Source organism: Phoca vitulina, unplaced genomic scaffold (assembly GCF_004348235.1).
Source record: "Phoca vitulina isolate PV1807 unplaced genomic scaffold, GSC_HSeal_1.0 scaffold12, whole genome shotgun sequence".
Taxonomy (NCBI): domain Eukaryota; kingdom Metazoa; phylum Chordata; class Mammalia; order Carnivora; family Phocidae; genus Phoca; species Phoca vitulina.
The window spans coordinates 9,051,505-9,070,934 of NW_022589715.1; the positions used below are offsets into that span (position 1 = coordinate 9,051,505).

General features: G+C 53.6%; 1 protein-coding gene across 1 annotated transcript; it reads left to right on the forward strand.

The window, feature by feature from the left end:
* Positions 1-12,650: 12,650 nt before the first annotated feature.
* On the forward strand, positions 12,651-17,482 carry NEURL3 (neuralized E3 ubiquitin protein ligase 3). Its single transcript, XM_032411085.1, has 4 exons — positions 12,651-12,678; positions 15,162-15,647; positions 16,582-16,650; positions 17,316-17,482. The coding sequence occupies exons 1-4, from the start codon at positions 12,651-12,653 to the stop codon at positions 17,480-17,482; spliced, it is 750 nt and encodes a 249-aa protein (XP_032266976.1).
* Positions 17,483-19,430: the final 1,948 nt, after the last annotated feature.

Genomic DNA, 19,430 nt, shown 5'->3' on the forward strand with positions numbered 1-19,430 from the left:
CATCAAGGGAATATTTTTGTGTTAATTTTTCAGCTTGGGAATTCTTTGCCCCACAGATAGCATAAATTTATTTATTTATTTTTTTAAAGATTTTTATTTATTTATTTGAGAGAGAGAGAGAGAATGAGAGAGAGAGAGAGAGAGCATGAGAGGGGGGAGGGTCAGAGGGAGAAGCAGACTCCCCGCTGAGCAGGGAGCCCGATGTGGGACTCGATCCCGGGACTCCAGGATCATGACCTGAGCGGAAGGCAGACGCTTAACCGACTGAGCCACCCAGGTGCCCAGATAGCATAAATTTAGATGCTACTTCCATGAATACTTCAGGTTTTAAGTCTTGATTTTTCCCAGGAATCTTTTCTCCCACCCAGAGCCATAAGCCAAGACAAGACTCACAGTCAGCTCTCTAGGTTGGTGGGTCAATCCCTTCCTGAGGGGGTAGCCCTTCCAGGGCTCTAGCTTATATAGGGGTCTCTGTTCCGTTGTTCCGTGTCTTCTTAAGGCCACACCCCTTGACCCAAGGAGAGTCTGACTCTTCAACGCCTGTCATTAGGGCCCATATCCAGGGTCCAAGCTCAACTCTGTACACCTGACACGTAGCTGTTTCCCCACCCTTTTTTCAAGGTCCACTGTGGTTCTAATACCTTTCAGTTAATATTTGATTCTCAGTTTCTCAGGGTTTTCAAGGGGAGGGGGATCAGTGTTGGTCCAGTCCACGATGTTGCCAGAATCTGACAGCGGCGGTCTTGATGTTTAGCAGAGCACCTCAGGGAGCCTTGCGACCTGCGAAGTTAGGCCTGGAGATAGCGTTGGTTGGGGCTGGGGAGCTGAACATCTCAGCATAAGAAATCAACAGGGGTTGGAGGGTGAGGACATGAGAGCTGGCTTTGACACAGGGGAAGAGTAAGTAAGGCCTGGAGGAATAAAGGAAGGCCCTGGCTCCAAAAGAATGACCAGTGAGAAATCCTGGTAGAGCAAACATCTCAGGACCCTTGAAAAGAGTGGTGGGTTGAGCTTCATTTAACTTTGTTCTCTGTGTTCAGCTGCACTGTACATACTTTCTCCTCTCACACAGCAGGGGCCTATATCTTGAGTCAGAGTTGCTGCTCACAAAGGCCTGTGTCAGTGGTACTTGAGTAAAACCCAAGAAGAGCCCATCCTCGGAGCGCCTGGGTGGCTCAGTCTGTTGAGCATCCGACTCTTGGTCTCGGCCAGGGTCATGATCTCAGGGTTGTGGCATCAAGCCCTGTGTGGAGCCTTGCATCGGGCTCTGTGCTCAGTGGGGAGTCTACTTGAGATTCTTTTCCTTTCCCTCTGCTCTCTCTCTCAAATAAATAAATATATATTTAAAAAAAAGAAGAAGAAGAAGAAGAAGAAGAAGAAAGAAGAGCCTATCCTGGGGTGTGCTGGCTGCTGTGAAGAAAACAACCCCAGGAAAGGAGATGGGGGAGGAGGATTCAGCAGAAGGAAGAAACAGGGCAAGGAAGAGCCTGGAGAAATGTGGGGGCCTTTGCCGACCTGTCCCAGCCTGGAATCCCTGGGGCCTTTGCGGGGAGGCAGTGCGTTCCTCTCTGGATCTAAAAAGAAGGCTCCGGGGGCACTTGGGTGGCTCAGTCGGTTAAGCGTCTGCCTTCAGCTCAGGTCATGATCTCAGAGTCCTGGGATCGAGCCCCACATCTGGTTCCCTGCTTAGTGGGGAGTCTGCTTCTCCCTCTGCCCCTCCTCCCTGCTCATCATCTCTCTCTCTCTTTCTGTCTCTCTCTCTCAAATAAATAAATAAAATCATTAAAATAAAGAAAGAAAGAAGGCTGAGCTCAGGCTTTGTACATCAGCTCTAAGCACAGCACCCCCCCACTCTGCAAAAGGACCAGAAGCTCACACATGGGCTCTGTACTCAGAGCGGCCCCCACAAACACATGCTCCCTGCACAGCTTCACCCAAAGAGGCAATTGTTCACTGATCCAGAAGCCCCAGGATTAGCCACATCGTCTATCTGGAACACACCTGAGAACAAGGACATGGGGTTTTAAAAAACATACCCTGCCAACCACATGTCATATACTTTCACACATCTTTTAAATGCCTTTAGGGCTTTTGCCCAGGAGCCAATGATCTTTGTCTTAGAATTAGTAATGTTATGGAATCTGGACTGGATCTCCCGATGGAAGAGACAAACGGCACCCCGAGATCTTGGAGGAGGTTTATTTAATGCAGGCAGGCTCGGAGGAGAGTGGTCTCCAAAGGTCTGAGCCCTGAGCACAAAGGGGGCAATTTGTACACATCTACTTCCGCATACTTGGCACTTTTGGCGCGTGCGCAAAGCGGGGCAGGGAGAAGAACCCGGATTGGTGCACGTGGGAAGAAGAGCAGGGAGAAGAACCCGGAAGAGCCCCGGGGCAAGGACTGGGACTCTCTCGCTGGCTTGGTCGGCCATCTTAGGACACAGATTTTCCTTATCATTAAAAAAATGAAGAACTTTGGAATCAATCCTGGTTTAACCTATGCTAGCTATTCAACTTTGAGCCTTAGTTTCCCCATCTGTAACATACCCAAGTCCCACCGCCTGTGGGTGGCAGAGACCTGACTCGAGACTGCCCACTGCACTAAGCTATTCCGTGGTACTTAGCTCACATGGGCCCCAGGAAATGTTTGCCAACTGTCTGACTGAAAGAATCAATGAGTCGAAGAAGCCCCCAGCGAAGGCACACACAGTGAGATGTGTCCACTCACAAATGGAGACAATGAAGCACACAAGGGCGAACTATTTGTAAGCACACACATGGTGCCCAAAGCACGTGCCTGCATTTTGTTGCCAAAAGACCCACGGAGAAATCAACCCTCAGGACAACTTAGTCCCATTGAGACAGAATTCAAGGACCCTGTCTTCCTTCCACACACAACAAGGAGCGGAGAGAGGCAACAGTAACCAACAGGTGCACAGCCCAGGGAGGACAGAGACACCCTCATTGTTAACCCCTTCTTCTCTAGCGGCTGGGTCTGTTCCTATCCTGCTTCCTAAAGCTTGAGTGGAGAGAAGAGAGGCCCCTAGAGGGACAGAACAGTCTGGAGCCCGCTCTGGCCATATCTAGAGTCCCAGCTCTACCACGGCGGAGGGGCTGGGGGGCGTTCACTCCTTGCCCAAGGACTGTGCCCATGGCCCAGGCACTGGACCCAGTGACAATGGCCAAAATGAGCATTGACAATGGCCAAAAGCCCAAAGGTGAGGAAGGAAGATATTTTCTTTCTCTCTGTGCTGTTTTGGTTTTGGTGTGGTGCCAGAAGGATCTCCAGGGAATCTTGAAAAATTCTGCTGGAAAGGTTGGTGATTTGTCTTCCTGGCTAGTGGAATTTGTTCTCCGCACCAACAGCTCCCCTCCCCACGCACCTGCAATGCTTCCACAATGGAGTATAGGTGGCTTGGCACTCAGGCCATGTACCCATGTGGTACACACACATGTCCCTGCACCCGTGTGCTGGGCCTCTCATGCTCAAAGTCTTCCTTCCTTCACCTGCTGCCTTCTGGCTCCCACCCTCTCTCTCTTTCCCTGCACCCTGTGACTGCTTGCTTTTCCTCCAATAACCATTCTCTCCTTCTCTCTCATAGCAGTGGCATGCCCCAATTTCTAGCTGGGCACAGGACTGTCCAGAATAAAGGCTACATTTTCTAGTCCTTCTTGCTGTGTGTAGCCATGTGATTAAGCTTTGGCCAATGGGATGCAAGGTGAAGTGAGGGGCCATGGGAACCTTCCTGGCTGTGCCCTTCGAAGGGAAGTGTTATGCTGTGCCCTGCCTTGAGCCCCCCCCCCCACTTCCTGCTGGCTACCATGATGCTGTGGGGAAGCACTCGGGGCCACGTGGAGGGGGGCAGTACCCTAGTGAGGGGAAGCAAAAGTCAGAGTGCCCTGGCCCACGCTGGTTTTGCAGAGTGCAGCCCCCACCCCCAGGCCTGTACATTGAAGGAAACGAGCCTCTGTCTTGAGCCATTTTGAGCCTCTGTCACTTGCAGCTATACTCACAACCTGTAGGATCCAGTCACTCACACAACATTCACGTCTCACAGGAGCTGCCCCCTGGCTTTTGCCTCCCCCCCTCCTCTGGCACTGTCTCTCCAACGGTGGACCTCCTCCTGGCTGCTTCCCAGCTGTCATCCTACCCTACACCTGGCCGCCTCCCACTCCTCCCTCTTGGCCCATTCTTAGCTTCTGGGAGGCCATGCTCCTAGCACCTCCCATGTCTCTGATGCTCCTCTCCAATGTCCTCGAGAGCCCTTATTCCCATGCTTGTCCCTGCCATGTTGGTTTCCCCCAAATTCTGTCTGGGATCATTCTAAGAATAAGGGCTAGACTGTCCTTCTGGATGCGAAGTGGATGAGCCGGGTTTCTGGGCTCAGATGGGGGTGCCTTCCCAGACTCCAAGCTGGGCCTTTCCTCCTGGCTAGATGTTGCTTGCGCATGCTGCATGCCCGGGCTCGGGCAGACGAAATGTCTCTGCTCTGCTCATGATGGCTGGCTGGACTCTCTCCCTCTGCACCAGCAATTGTCTTTTTTAGTTTCCAAAACCGGGCTGAGTCCATCTAGAATCATCTCTGTGGAGTCTGTAGCTGGCCCTCACCTCCTGGTAGACCGCCTTCTCGCAAATACATAACTCCTCACCCAATCCACCAGCTTGGGCTGCTGATGTCCCTGCCCAGACATTTGGTTGAGCCAGGGGCTGCCCTGGCCAGACTGGGTCAGAGGTCCTCAGGGCTCTGGAGATGCACAGTGCTCGTGATTCACTCCCCAGTGAGCCCACAAAGGGCTCAAAGGGACCCATCCTCCAGCAGGAAAACTGTAGGGCACTCCCGTGGCCCCAAGAAAGGCACTGATGTCCCCTCCAGTAAGGGGAGGGCTGCCCCTTCAATGGTAAGGGCTGGTGCTTTCTAATGAGTGCAGTCCCCTGTGCTAAACATGTACCCATTCAATCCCATCAGCCCTCAAGGTAGGCCCCTTTGTTCCCATTTTGCGGAGGAGAAAGCTAAGGCTTAGAAAGGGCAATCAGCTGGCCTCGGGGGTTATGGCTGTTAAGTGTGAAGTCAAGACTCGAACCCAGCTCTGTCTGGCTCCAGAGTTTATGCACTTGCCCACTCCATTGTCTTCCCTGCCTAGTAACTCTGGAGGGTCCATCACATTCCTCCAGCTCAGCAGCTGGGCACTCCTGCGCCACTGATCTCATTCACCACTATACGACCTTCATGCCCAGCCCTGTCCTCTCGCCTAAGCTTCTGCTTGGATTCCCAGGTGCCCTTGAGCCCTCTGACTTGATGGCTTCCAGGTGCCTTAGACTCAGGTCTCTTCCCACACTTGTATTCCTCCCAGACTCGCTCTCAGCAGGTGTGTGTCCTTCCCCTGGTACTTGGCATCCCCCCCCACCCCCACTCCGTCACCAGGGCTTGACTTTGGCTCTCCTATTGTGCCCTCTTCAGCCCTGCATTGCCGCCTCCTTGCCGCCCCAACCCATCACTCCTGATGCTCTGCACCTGCGCTCAACCCTCTGTTGCTCTGCCTGATGGATCTTTCCCCAAAGCAGATTGTTCTAGGCCCCTGACCCAAGGCTCCTACTCAGAATCCTGCAGCGATTCCCTATTTTCTACAGAATCAAGCCCAACCCTCCTGAGCATAGCCATTGTGATCGAGCCCCTCGCCGCCAGCTCTGTCCACACTCCAGAGGACCAGTGTTCCACTCTACCGCTGGGCTAGAGAGGGCTTGCTGCCTACCTAATATGCATTTTCCCCTTCTTCCTTCACAAGAGAACCCTGATTTTTAGCGGCTCCCCCAATAAAGACTACATTTCTCAGCTTCCCTTGCAGCTAGTTGTGGCCACATGACAAAATTCAGGCCAATGAGATGTCAATGAAAATGTTACATAAGCCTTCCGGTGAATTGGCTTATAGGGAGTTGACTTAGCTGAGAGGAATGCCCTTTTGGGTCTCTCTCCTTCCGGCTGCCTGGAATGCTGATGTGCTGGCTGGAGCTCCAGCAGCCCTTTTGATCCATAAAGTAATCTTGAGTATGGAGGCCAGTACTAGAATGGTGGAGCAGAAAAGTAGAGAGAATCCTGGGCTCCTTATGGCCATAGAGCTGTCATGGTTACCCTGGACTGCCTACTTTCAACTTATTTTATGTGAAAACCTTTTTCAATTTATTTTATGTGAAAAAGAAATGAACAGGTCTCCTTTAAGCCATCATTCTTTTGGATGTTCTGTTATAAGCAGGCAATCCTGATCTTAACTGATACAACCAGATAGCATTGGGCACTATTACATTTCAACGTACACATATGCGGTTCCTCCTTCTTGGAATGCCTTTCTTTCCTTTCTTGTTGTTGAAGGCCTAATTATGTTGCAGGTATCAATTTTAATATTGTTAATCCACAAAACCTTCACCCATTCCCTGGGCATAACAACTCCCTACAGCACCCAGGCCCTGGGTTTTCCGAGGCCTCGGTTTGGTCTCCTTATAGCACTTACCTAAGTACTGGGGTGTACTTGAATTGACTGACGGATAAGAAGTGGGTTTTCTTCAATCTCTGGTTACCCAGAAATTAGTATAGTGCTTGCCACATAGGAGGTATTCAATAAATTTTTGTTGAACACACACACACACACAACACCCCCACAGCAGCTGCCACAAACTTCCAGGACAGACTCCCTGACAGATGTGTGTGGGAAAAGGGGGACACAGAGAGAAGAAAAACAGGAAACCAAACCCAAATCTCTCCCCTTCCCCTTTCTCTTACCTCTGAGCAGCCAATTGACCCCCTAGGGTGCCTCCCTCCTCTGGCTGCCCTCTCTGAAAGGCTCCGCACTCACACCATGGCCGGTACCCTGGTACTGGTAGGGCAGAAACCAGGGGGCCCAGGGCAGTAGAGGCCCACAGCAGAATCAGCACCCAGGAATATCTGGACAGGACAGCAGGATGGAGGGAACAGCAGACCTAACTAGGGGCTGGCTACTTGGCTGGCAAACCCTAGCCTCCCGCTCCTGACTTCCGGACCCCAAGGCCCAGGGTGGGGTCTAGCTATTGACCCAGAGGATGCGGTAGCCTCCCAGAGTTGTTGGGTGGCTCATCAGCAGGAGTCGAGTGGGCAGGAAGGAAGACAAGTGCCCAAGGATGCAGGTGGGAGCCTGTGTGGTTCCCAACCATTTCCCTCCAGGGTATCAGACCCACAGTCAGTTCCGTTTGTCCCCACCAGGTGGCAGTGCTAGCTAAGCCCTCTGGCTTCTAGGGCAGTTTTTTTTCCAAGGAAGTGTGCATACTCCATCATTCATCACCTTACTCAGAATCAGTGTTTTAGGGCTGGAAGGGAATTTAGCCAATATGTAATTAAAGTACAACTAACATGCGATTTGAGGGTCCACCTGGACGAATTTTCCCATATGTTTACATATCACCCAATCAAGATAGAGGACAGTTGGGGCGCCTGGGTGGCTCAGTCGTTTAGCGTCTGCCTTCGGCTCAGGTCATGATCCCAGGGTCCTGGGGTCGAGCCCCGCATCGGGCTCCCTGCTCAGCGGGAAGCCTGCTTCTCCCTCTCCCACTCCCCCTGCTTGTGTTCCCTCTCTCGCTATGTCTCTCTCTGTCAAATAAATAAATATAATCTTTAAAAAAAAAAAAAAAAGATAGAGGACAGTTCCAGCGCCCCAGAGGCTCCTTCGTGCCCCTTCCCAGGCATAATTCCCAACAGTGAGCACTATCCTGATCTCCAACACCACAGATTAATTAGCCTGTTTCTGAACTTCACATAAGTGGAGTCATGCCCTGGGTGCTTTTTGGATCTTCTCTCTCTCTCTTTTATTTGTTTGTTTGTTTGTTTGACAGAGAGAGACACAGCGAGAGGAACCATGGAGGAACACAAGCAGGGGGAGTGGGAGAGGGAGAAGCAGGCTTCCTGCAGAGCAGGGAGCCCGATGTGGGGCTCGATCCCAGGACCCTGGGATCATGACCTGAGTGGAAGGCAGACAGTTAACGACTGAGCCACCCAGGTGCCCCTGGATCTTTTCTTAAGTCCATCACATCAGTGAGGTTTAACCATGTTGTGGATAACAGTACTTTGCTCGTTTTTATTGTCACGATTCTTCCACGGTGTGACTACATGACAATATTTTTCCATTCTCCTGTTGATGGGTGTGGGAGGCTGGGTTCCCCAGGGAGCAGCCCCTGAGACAGAGATTACTGACGGGGCTCATTAGTGAGTATTCTTGGGGTCAACACCTGTGGAAATAGTACTGGACAGGGGGGAGAGCCGGACTATGGTACTTACACAAGAACCTCAGTTGACCACATGAGGGTAGCACTCCAGCCACCGGAAGTTCTTCGTTCCTGAAGCGGGATCTGAGCAGCACATCAGAGCATCCAGCACAATGGACATTTGGGTTGTTTCTGGTCCGGGGCTATTATGAATAACATGGCTCTGAGCATTCACGTACTGGTCTTTGTGGACATATGCACCCGAGTCTGTTGGGCATTCACCTAGGAGTGGCATCTCTGCGTCATTAGGTAGGTGGACCCACAATTTTAAAAGAAACTGACAAATCCTTGCTGACCACCTACTGTGCACATGGCCTTGAGTGTTCTAGGGGCTGGTTCCTAGGCATGGCAGCCCCTTGCCCTCCAAGCCCCTTGCCCTCCCAGTGGGGAACAGCTGAACATAGCAAGTATAATAAGGTAGGGGTCCCAGGACCCTGGTGGCAGGAGAGACAAGGGGCTGGGCTGCCTAGCAGTCCCCAGATTGGGCTGGGCTCCCACTGGCTTCCCATTTCTGCTCCACCACAGTTGGCATGAGCCCTGGGCGAGCTCTCAGCTTCCTCAGCTGTACGGTGGGGACCGAAACAGCTCTCCAGCAGCTAGCTTCTCAGAGCGCTTGAGGCTACTTAGGAAATGCTTCTGTGGAAGCCCTTTGAAATGATGGGGCCCTGGGCAAATGATGAAGGCTGACTGCCAGTGAGGGAACCCTGGGCAGGGATGGAGGGACTATGAGGGGCCTCGGGGTCAGGAGAGGAGGTGTGGAGGACTCAGAAGCCTCAGCCCTCTGACCTCCTTGCCCAGTGGGGGTGCCTCTCCTAGCTTTGAGGGCCTCAGCACATCATGCAGTACTGACTATAGCCACCAGGGGACGCGTCAAGAACTGTCTTGGAGCAAACGTGCACAACGGCTGCGTAGGTGGCTTGGAGGGGAGGGAAGGTCTCCATTCAGGTAGCAACAATCCATAAAGCTCCTACTGTGGGGTCGGCAGGGAGGACCACTAAATGCTCAGAAGGCTGCAAAGTGGCCTAAGTGAAGAGACATGGAGGGGGCATAGTGTTACAAGGGATGCAAACCCTCACAGACCCCAAGATCAGACATCTGACTCCTAGCTGCCTCTGACCAGGGTCCTGTAACCCTTAGTTACTGTTTGTTTGTTTTTTTTTAAGATTTTATTTATTTATTTGAGAGCGAGCGAGCGAGAGCAGGAGCGGGGTGAGGGGCAGAGGGAGAAGCAGGCTCCCCACTGAGCAAGGAACCCGATGCGGGGCTCGATCCCAGGACCCTGGGATCATGACCTGAGCCAAAGGCAGACGCTCAACCGACTGAGCCACCCAGGCGCCCCATAGTTACTGTTTTAAAAACCTGTAAAAATGCCTCAGGAAATAAATTAAGTTGCATCCTGAAAAGTCCGTGGGATGTTCTTCTGCCTGAGAGAACAAACATAATGTGCTATGTTTGCAAGAAAAAAAATAATAGTAGCGCGCAGCTTAGCGGTAGTTCCAGGATGGCAAACTTCTGCCCTTGTACTCTAGAGATAACAGCACTAATACAATTTGTTGAGAATTATCCCTAATTCCAGGCCCCTAAAGCGGGACCACCAGGTCCCCGAAGCAGAAGCACCAGCTCACCACAATCAGTCAGGGAGCTGCCAGGTGATCAAGAAAAGAAATATTAGAGCCGACGTAATCCCTAATCAATCAGCATGATCCAAGACCCTAGACCCTTACCCTGGATTCTCATCCTTTAAAAACCCCTGCTTGTAAGTCACCGGGGAGCTCGGGACTGGGAGCATTAGCCCCCGTTCTCTTGGGTGGCGCCGCACCAACAAATAGCCTCTTTCTTTACTGCAAAAGCTCTGGCAGCTTTTACGGGCTTGGTCTGGTTTCAGTAGCACAGCAGTCAACACGCTGCCTCTCGAGCCCGACGGCCGATGCCGAGTCCTGATTTGTAGTTTACTGCCTTGTGATTGTGTGAACAATGTGCTTCACCTCCTTGTGCCTCAGTTTCCAAGTTTGTAAAATGGGAATGATTACAATAAATAGGTAGTTTTAAGAAATTGCCACGAGGATGAGCAAGTTAATACGGTCCTGGACCTAGAACAGTTAAGTGTGGGACGCGGGTGCTGCCTGGGCAGCCCTGCGCCCCAGATGTCAGGCCGGAGGCAGGAGGGCCGCTCCTCAGAACGCCTACTCCCGCTGAGGTCCTGAAGATGGAGCTAGACCGCATCAGCCTGGTGGCATCATGTAGTCTGATGTCTACAGCTTGCCAGGTAATTTTCCATCAGGGCTGAGGGGACCTGATTTCCCTGATAAGCTTCCATAATCACTTCTTTTACAAGATTGTGGTTTATCAACAAGGTGCTCTTGGCTCGAGCGCTCTGGTCACCACCCAAGGCAGCCAGTGATACTGGTGGAACCAGGGTGGGGGAGGAGGCGGAGGGATCTCTGGGCCCCAGCTCCACCCAGAGATAAGGCGATGCCCTAAGCCTGTATCCCTCAGGTTGGGCCAGTAGGACCATAAAGCGTGGGGCCCTCGCCTCAGACTGGATCAACTGGAACCACCAACCTTGAACTTGCCGTGATTGCTATTGACTTTTCTCACCAGTTTGCCTTTGGCCTTGGAAGACTGCTTCTAGAGGGGGAAACAGAGGGAGGCTGGCCAGGAGTGTGGTGTGGAAGAGAAGGTCCAGGGTCCAGGCAACATCTTCTGAGGGCAACTGAGGCCAGACTGCTGTTACCTCTCCATTGCCAAGACTAAAATCACAGCATGTCGGGGCTAGAAGGGCCCAGAAACCAGCTCACCTTGCCTTCCTGCTTTACACATGGGAACGCCAGGGCCCAGGGAGGACAGAGGAGGGCAAGAAAGCACAGGAGGCAGAACCTGGGTCTCCAGACCCTCCATCCTTTCCCACCTCAACAACCTCCCCAGCTCGGTCACCAGCACCACTGTCCCCAGCTTCTCCGGGGACATGCATGGGGATATCCCTCCTCTTAGCAGAGTTCAGAGTAGTCACTGACCATGGCCTTGATCTGGGGTCTTGGGAAGGGCTTAGCCTGGAGATGGGGGGCCAGGGTACCCATAAGCCTCCAAACTAACCCAGGGCCTTGCCACCTAAAGTGGGTTCTACAGAACCACCTCGTTAGAAAAGTAAAATCCCAGCCGTAGCCCCAGGCCTTCTGAATCAATCAGCATTTTAATAAGATCCCTCAGGAGATTCCCGGGCCTGCTGCAGTGGGGAAGCACCAGGTTAGAATAAGCCATTTTCCCTCCACCAGCCTCAGTTCTCCTATAGAAATGGAGGGGGCGGAAGATCTCGGAGTTTCTTTTTGTTTGTTTTTGTTTTTTTAAAGATTTTATTTATTTGACAGAGAGAGCACAAGCAGAGGGAGAGACAGAGAGAGAAGCAGGCTCCCCGCTGAGCAAGGAGCCCGATGTGGGACTCGATCCCAGGACCCTGGGATCATAACCCGGGCCAAAGGCAGCCGCTTAACCGACTGAGCCACCCAGGCGTCCCTGTTTTTGTTTTTAAATAGACTCCACACCCTACATGGGGCTGGAACTCAACCCTAAGATCAGAGTCGCTTGCCTACGGACTGAGCCAGTCAGACGCCAGATCTTTGGCTTCTTCGCACAGCTAACACGCCCAGAGGCAGGCGTTCGGCATGACCTCCTGTGGGACGATGTGTGTTCTGTATCGGATTTGTGGAAAGTGGAATTCCAACTCCAGCAGGGTGGGGGGTGGTAATCAGCACTTCTCCCATTCTGCCTGATTTACCCCTCTCCTCTCTGCCTGAGATCCAGCGCTGGGGCAACCTCACAGGTCCTGGGATGCAGCTAATTCAGTTCAGTCCACTCAAGCAACACTGATTAAGCACCTCCTGTGTGCCCCGGGGTCTGGAGCAGGGAATCTCCACCCTGGCTGTGCATTAGAATCAACCAGCGTGCTTTTAAAAACTACTGATGCTGGACCCCACCCCAGGCCACTGGAATCAGAGTCTCTGGGGGCAGGTCTAGGCGTGAGTACTTACTAATGTGCCACAGGCAATTACAATGCACAGCCGGGCTGAGAACGACTGGTCAGAAGTAAGGGACAAGTCTATCCTAAATCCTACCCAGGCTGTCTCCGGAGTCCCTGCTTCCTTTAGGTCAGCCAGCTGCAGCAGGTCTGCTGCGAGCCAGGGGCAATCATCAGGAAATTCCCCAGATATCATACATAACCCGTGACAGCAACCTCTAATTAATCATCAACCTTGTAACATGATCCTGGCCCATAACGAGGAGACCCGCTGAATCTTTGGAAACCTGTCTACGGGCCTTCTCCAGACAATTCCTTCCAGACCCAGGGACCCGTGCCCGAGGACCCCAGGCTGATGGGGGCCCAGCTCTGCTCCCAGGCTGGTAAGTGGGAGCCCTAAGCTTGGTCCCTAGACCAGGGATGCAGAAGGAGAGGGCAAGCTGTGGAACCTCGGGTGAGTCCCTTTTCTCTAGGGCCTCAGTTTCTTCATCTGCAGGCCAGTGCCAATGCAAGCCCTGCCAGCTTATGGGGCTACCAGAGGCACAAACCAAAAGGTTACCGGGCACGACAGTTCTCTGAGAGCGTCACCTGAAACCACAGTGTGCCCTTAGTGTGCAGGCAGGAGATGGAGAACCTGGTCTTTTACCACCAGAGGTCTGGACTGCATCTCAGAACTCTGCTCCCTCCCAGGCGGAGAGCCTGGAGCCTCAGCCCTTGGCTCCCGAGGGGCACCGGAGGCTCGCACCCCGGCAGCAGGTAGCATCCAGAGCTGGGGAGGGGAGAGGGATGTGATAAGGAGGGTGGGGACCAAGCCACGGCTGGTGCTGCTGCTGTGGCAACTGTGGATTCCAGGTCATGTGGTGCCGTAAAGGAGGCAGCGTGGGGGGCAGGGGCAGGAGCCGGGCCGGGGCTCCTCGGCTGCTGGCTGTGGAGATGTGCAGAACCACCCCGACTCAGCTCCCTCTGCGTGCCTCCCTGCAGGTCGTGGGAGCAATGAAAGATGCTGTAAGGGTTCATACGTGCCTGGCCCCTAAGAGGCTTGATGGCTGGAGGGGTGGTGATGGAGATGATGAAGATCCAGGGAGGTCCTCGCTGAGCAGAGGGCTGACCCTCAGTCACTTAGACTCCGAGAGACTTACTGCAAAGATTCTCTTTGAATCTGCCTGGGGGTGTGGCGAGGGGGAGACATCCAAAAGTCATGGTGCCTGCCCAAGTGGGCAGTTAACTCCTCACATTCAGGATCTCCAGGCAGGTACCTGGAGACTCCAGGCCGTGGCTGGCCATTGATATCGATCCCATTGGTGGGTAAGGAGACCTATACCCAGAGGAGCAGTGACCTGCGTAGGTGAGCGGCAGAGCCGGGACGAGAATCTGGCTATCAGACGTGGCTGCCCTCCCCAGAGCCTCCCGGGTGCCTCAGTGACTTTGCGGTGGGCCCAGAGACAATCCATCTGATGTCAGGGCCCTCGACTCCGGCTCTTGGGCACCATCTGTGCCTACTCGGGGACTCCCCCTTGCTTGTGCATAGCCTCCAGGAAAAGGCATCTGGGCAGACTATCAGGAAGGAAGGGAGAGACGAGGGTATTCCAGAAGGGGGTGACAGTCGTGCAGGGGGCTTGGGTGAGGGAGGGGTGAACTTGGATAGCAGGGTTCAGAGGTCCCCAAGGCCAGAGTGAGTGCTTGTCCCTAAAGCCTCAGGTGAGAGAACCATGGTAGGCTTGCCTTTGGACTGAATCCATCAGGGGCAGATTCACTATGACCTCAAGGGTAGCCCTTGTACCTGACCAGATTTAGCCTCCCCTCCTTGTGCCCTGCTGGAATCTTGCAGGCTTGTGAGTGGTCAGAGAAGTGTGGCTGGGGAAACTGGTGAGATCTGGGAGGGGGAGGGCCTTGCTTTTTTGGGGTGGGGTCTGGCTCAAGTTCTGGTTGAATTCCCTTCTATTTTCAGCATCCATCTTCCAACCCAGAAAGAGCAGGACAGGAGGGGAGAGGTGGAGGGGAGAGAGATGAGGCCTGGGAGCTGGCTAAGTGCAGTTGTAGGGCAGGAAGCTCACTTCCTGCTCAGGCTCAGGCCTGGGGCTGGAGGGGAAGGGCTGCTCAGTAGGGAACTTCCTCTCTTGACTGCCAAGTGGAGTCGGGTTGGGAAGTCCCCCCATTTTAAAGCCCAGCCCTGGGCCTTGGCTGGCCCAGGCCAGGATTCTGAGGGGCAGACCAGGGACTCCTTCTCCAACCTGTGCCCCCTCCCCCCACCTCACCCTGTGGGGGCACTGATGGACCCCTTTCTCTTCCCAGAAAAGGAAGTCACCCTCACTGGGGGCCATGGCCTTCATAAATGGTGCAGGTTCTCTGTGGGACAATGATAAAGTCAGACAAACAGAGAGGGAAACAGCGCGAACACCAGGACCCATCTACCAGAGCTCACCACAATTAGCAAGCCCATCCCTTTCAGGTTGTTTCTAGATACAGATAGAATATATCTATGTATATTAAACATATAAACATGTGTCGAAGAAAACCTGGATCATATTATATCTACTGTTCTAAAACCTGCTCTTTCTATTTCATGCAAATAACCATTACCAGGTATTGAGAGCCGGTACAGGCATGAGTTCGTTTAATTTTTACAACATTCCCCCGGGAGGGGCACTGAGGCCTGGGTTAGTTCCCGGCGGAACTCAGATCCCGGGCACGCTAAGCGGGTTCCTCACCAGGTTTTGATCAGGTCTCCGGGAGGGCGGGGGTGTCCCCTGGATGAGAGCACGGGCACTGGCCCCGGGGTGATGGGGGGTGTGGAGATAACTCTGGGGAGCGGGTGAGTCGGGGTCCAGACCGCACTGACGCCCCCACCCCCACCCCACCCCTACAGACGCCAAGGCGCCACGAGAGACACTCCGCTTCCACGCCGAGGCCAAGGGCGCGCAGGTGCGTCTGGACGCCGAGCGGTGCACTGCGCACAGGCGCGCCACGTTCCACGACGGCATCGTGTTCAGCCAGCGGCCGGTGGCGCCGGGCGAGCGGGTGGCGCTGCGCGTGCTGTGGCACGAGACCGGCTGGTGCGGCGGGCTCCGCGTGGGCTTCACGCGCCTGGACCCCGCGCGCTTGTCCGCGCCCAGCCTGCCGCCCTTCGTGTGCCCAGACCTGGAGCAGCAGAGCCCGACGTGGGCGGCCATGCTGCCCGAGGGCGGCGCGCTGTCCGGGGACGTGGTCCGCTTCTGGGTGAACCGCGGCGGCCGGCTCTACGCCAGGGTCAACGCGGGCCCCCGGCTCCTGCTGCGCAGGGGCGTGCTCCTGGGCGCCCCGCTCTGGGCGGTGATGGACGTGTACGGGACCACCAAGGCCATCCAGCTGCTGGGTGAGGCAACCCGCGGGGACCCGGGCGCCGCCCCTGGGTGGGAGGTGGAGGCTCGGGTGGTACTGCGCCCCCACTCACAGCCGTGGGGAGATCCGTTCAGTTTTTCATATACAGTTTTTACATCAGCTCCTACCCAGGGTCAGGTAGGAAGATGGGTGCTGGGGACGCCAGATGGACAAGACCCAGTCAAAGGGAGGGCAACCTTGCCCCTAGAGAATACTAAGAAGATAGGACTAGCACTTCAAACATTCTGTTAAAGGGCTGTTTCCCAAAGGGAGAGATTGGAGGCTGGGTTTTGCTGTCTAAGTAGGAGTTCACAAGAGTCAAGGGTGGCGAGTAAAGGGAACAAAAGTGTGAGCGTTAGATGTGCACTGGAAGACTGCTTGTGGGGGTACAGTCCGCCGTTCTGTCAATGGATGGGCAAACCAGAACCATCCCTCTAGCCACCTGAAAGGAGGAGTATGGATTTCAGGGAGAGTGGATACAGGAGACAGCCTTAAAAAGAAATATTGGCGTTCCTGTGCTGGTCGTCCAGGGCCTACACAAGCAGTCCATTCTCCCCCCATTTTTAAAATCACTTGTCACAGCTGCTGAAGCCTCACCCCTGGAACACCTGTTTTGGTAGGTCTGGTGTGGGCCCAAGCACCCGTTTTCCTGGCCCCCTGGGGTCTCCAGTCAGGCAGCAACAGTAGGGCAAAGAGGCGATGTCTAAAGGATGGGTGGGGTGGTTTAGGAAAAAGAATCTACAACCTCAGGAATTCTCTGCTGGGTTAAACCAGGGAAGGGACGGCTCGGGCCGTAAGATCAGCTGGGAGTTCCAGCACTGCAACCCAGGAAAGAAAGCCCATGGAACTACCTCAGGGGCTGGTGGGGGTGGGGTGGGAACACCCTGGCTTTGCTTTCCCTGGGCCCTGAGTCTCCCTCTCTGCCTCAGATCCCAGGGCCAGTGTCTTCCCCTCAACCATGCCATGGGCCTTCAGTGATGAGACTCTGCAGCCTGAAGGTGAGTGGCTCCCCCCAGCCCCAGGGCCTCCCCGGGACTCCAGCACCAGAGGCACCAGGGGAGGCCCCAGCTCTGAGGGCTCAACTAAAGTCTTTCCAAGTCCCACCAAGTCTCCCACAGGCTTTAGGCTAAAAGATTTGGTGCTGCCTACGAGAAACCTAAACGCAATTTAATAGCTCTGCCTTCTAGAACTTTGGCTATCTTTACAAGATACAAGAGCACATTCATGCACAAATAATGTTATTTTGTCCCTGCTTTAAGAAGCAGTCCATGTTCATAATAAAAGATTTGCCAAACAGAAATAAAATAAATAGTAAAGAATAAGTATGGAAGTAAAAAAAAAAATCACCCATTACCTCTTTTTTTTTTTTTCACCCATTACCTCTTGGGTGGATTTTTCTCCTACTATTTTGTAGTCATATATCTGTAAGGAATTGTGCTCTGTTTTCCTTTTTTCTAAGTTGGAATTTTATGACATATATGTATGTACATTATGGTTTTCTTCCCAGTTTTTTGTTTTCATTTGCTTATGTTGTGAGCATTTTCTCATGAGGTAATATTCTTCACAGCAGGACTGCGTGGTTCCCTGCCCTGTAGTTATAGCGTGAGTAGGCTGCCCAGCCTTTGCCCCCATGTGCCCCAACCTGTGTTGTCCCCTTTCCCAGCTGCAGCAGGGGAGGAGTGCGCCATCTGTTTCCACCGTGCTGCCAACGCCTGCCTTGTCCCCTGCGGCCACACACACTTCTGCATCTACTGCGCCGAGCGGGTCTTCATGGACTCGGCCAAGTGTCCTGTATGTCGCTGGACGATTGAGGCCGTGGCCCCCGCGTGAGGCCCCCCTACTCTGAGGACTGGACAGGGCCTCCGGGTGCGGGTGGCAGACTGAGTCTAGCTCTGAGCCTGGTGGAGGGTGGAGAGGGGCAGCCCCCCCCCCCCCCCGCATTCTGGAGGAATCAGGAAAGCTGGTCAGCAGCGGGCCTAGCAGGGCGAGGCGGGCGGGGAGGCAATGGGTCCTCCCCCCTCCCCAACAGATTGGGGCCAGTGGAGAAAGGAGGAGCCCCTCTATCTCCCTGGTGGTTCAGCAGGGAGCCCTCTGCTTAGGTTCATTTGTGCCCGGGGCTTGCCGAGGCTTTTGGCTGACCACCCGGTGCGGCCACCGTAGACCTAGCAATCCTGGTACCCATAGGTCATGTCAGGGAGAAGGGCCTTTATTCAGAGACGGGGCAGCCTGTTCCCTGGTTTTATAGCGGAGGAACGGCAGATACCGGCATGTATCTGGTAGAAGCCTGGCCCATCCTGGGGTAACTGAGGAGCCTGGAGCAGACGCAGGGAGGCATATGGGTGGAATGTTTACACTCTGATGTGAAAGCTGGGTCATCCTGATAAGCCCTCCATAAAGCGGATGAGCAGTCACCCGCCCTGCCCGCCCTGCAGGGTGATCGTGAGGTCCCAGTGAGAGAGCATAGCTGAAGACGTTTCTGCACACGAGACTGCGCTGTTTTGACTGTGCTTATTTCCTTGCCAATTTCGGAGGCATCAAAATAAAGTTTGTCTCTTGTGAATGATTTTGTAATGAGTATGTCCCCTTTGCTGCAGTCGGGGCGGGGGTGTGGATGGAGCTGTGGGCTGTCGGGATGCTAGGGCATTTGGGAACATACGCTCTGTCCTCTGCAGACACACCCTAGGCTTGCGGTGGACTGGGTGGGGCTCGGCCACTCAGGCCTGTGGACTTTATTCTGCTGATGACACGAAGGGGACAGTTCCGCGCTCCCAGCCCTGAGGTCACAGCCAGGCTTTGCCCTTGCCATTCTCGATCTGAGGGGACTGCCAGGAGGCTCTGGCTCCTGAAGGAAGGGAGAAGTTGACCCGGGAGCCCCCCTCAGCAGGTGCTTGGGTTGGGGCAAGCCATACCTATTACTTTGCTGTTGTTCCTTGCTCTGGGCCTAGTGGGGCGGTATCTCCTGGGAGAGAGGACTAAGAGGGTGGTTCCAACCTATTGTGCTCAAAATTGTAATGATGGGCACCTTCATAAACTGCCTCCCTACCCACACCATTGCCAACCAGTGGGTTGGGACATTGGGTTTCGGGGACACTGGAACAGCTTACACTCTGGAGTGGGATCGCCTCTCCAACACTCATGAATGGTCTAACCTTGGTCTTGTGGCTTGACTCCTGTGAGCCTCAGTTTCTTCATCTGTAAAGTGGAAATAAGATCATTTTCTTTGCTGGTAAGTGTGAGAATCGTTGAGTATGAAACTTGTAGCTTAGATGGAGTACTCAAAATATGGCATCTCCCTTCCCCTGAAAAAGGCATCTCCTAGGGGAAGCCGCCAAGAGATCAATGGGCCAGGTGTCAGGGATCTGGGTGTGAGTCCTGGCAGCCCACTGACTTTTACCAAGGGCCCGCATGTCATCCCCAGTCTTTTGGAATGATTTCTATGGATCCCTTTTTCATCCTTTAGGTGTCTTTTTGTTTTTAAATCCAGATGCCTCTAGAACAAGTGCAGTACTTTCATCCTATTTCCGGTGAACACCTTCTTATTAGTTAACACCTGAGCAAGCCTGATCTTAGAAATGATCTCTGACCAGAGCAGGGGGACTTCTGGAATGGTGGAGTAAGGAGTCTTGTAAATCCATTCTTCCATAAAAGCAACAAAAATATTGGCAAGATTACAAAAATCAACTTTTCCAGAACTCTAGATATTAACCGAAGGCTAACAACAATCTGAAGAAGGGTTTATCCAAGAGAAACTGCTCAATTTTGGTAAGAACAGTGGGGT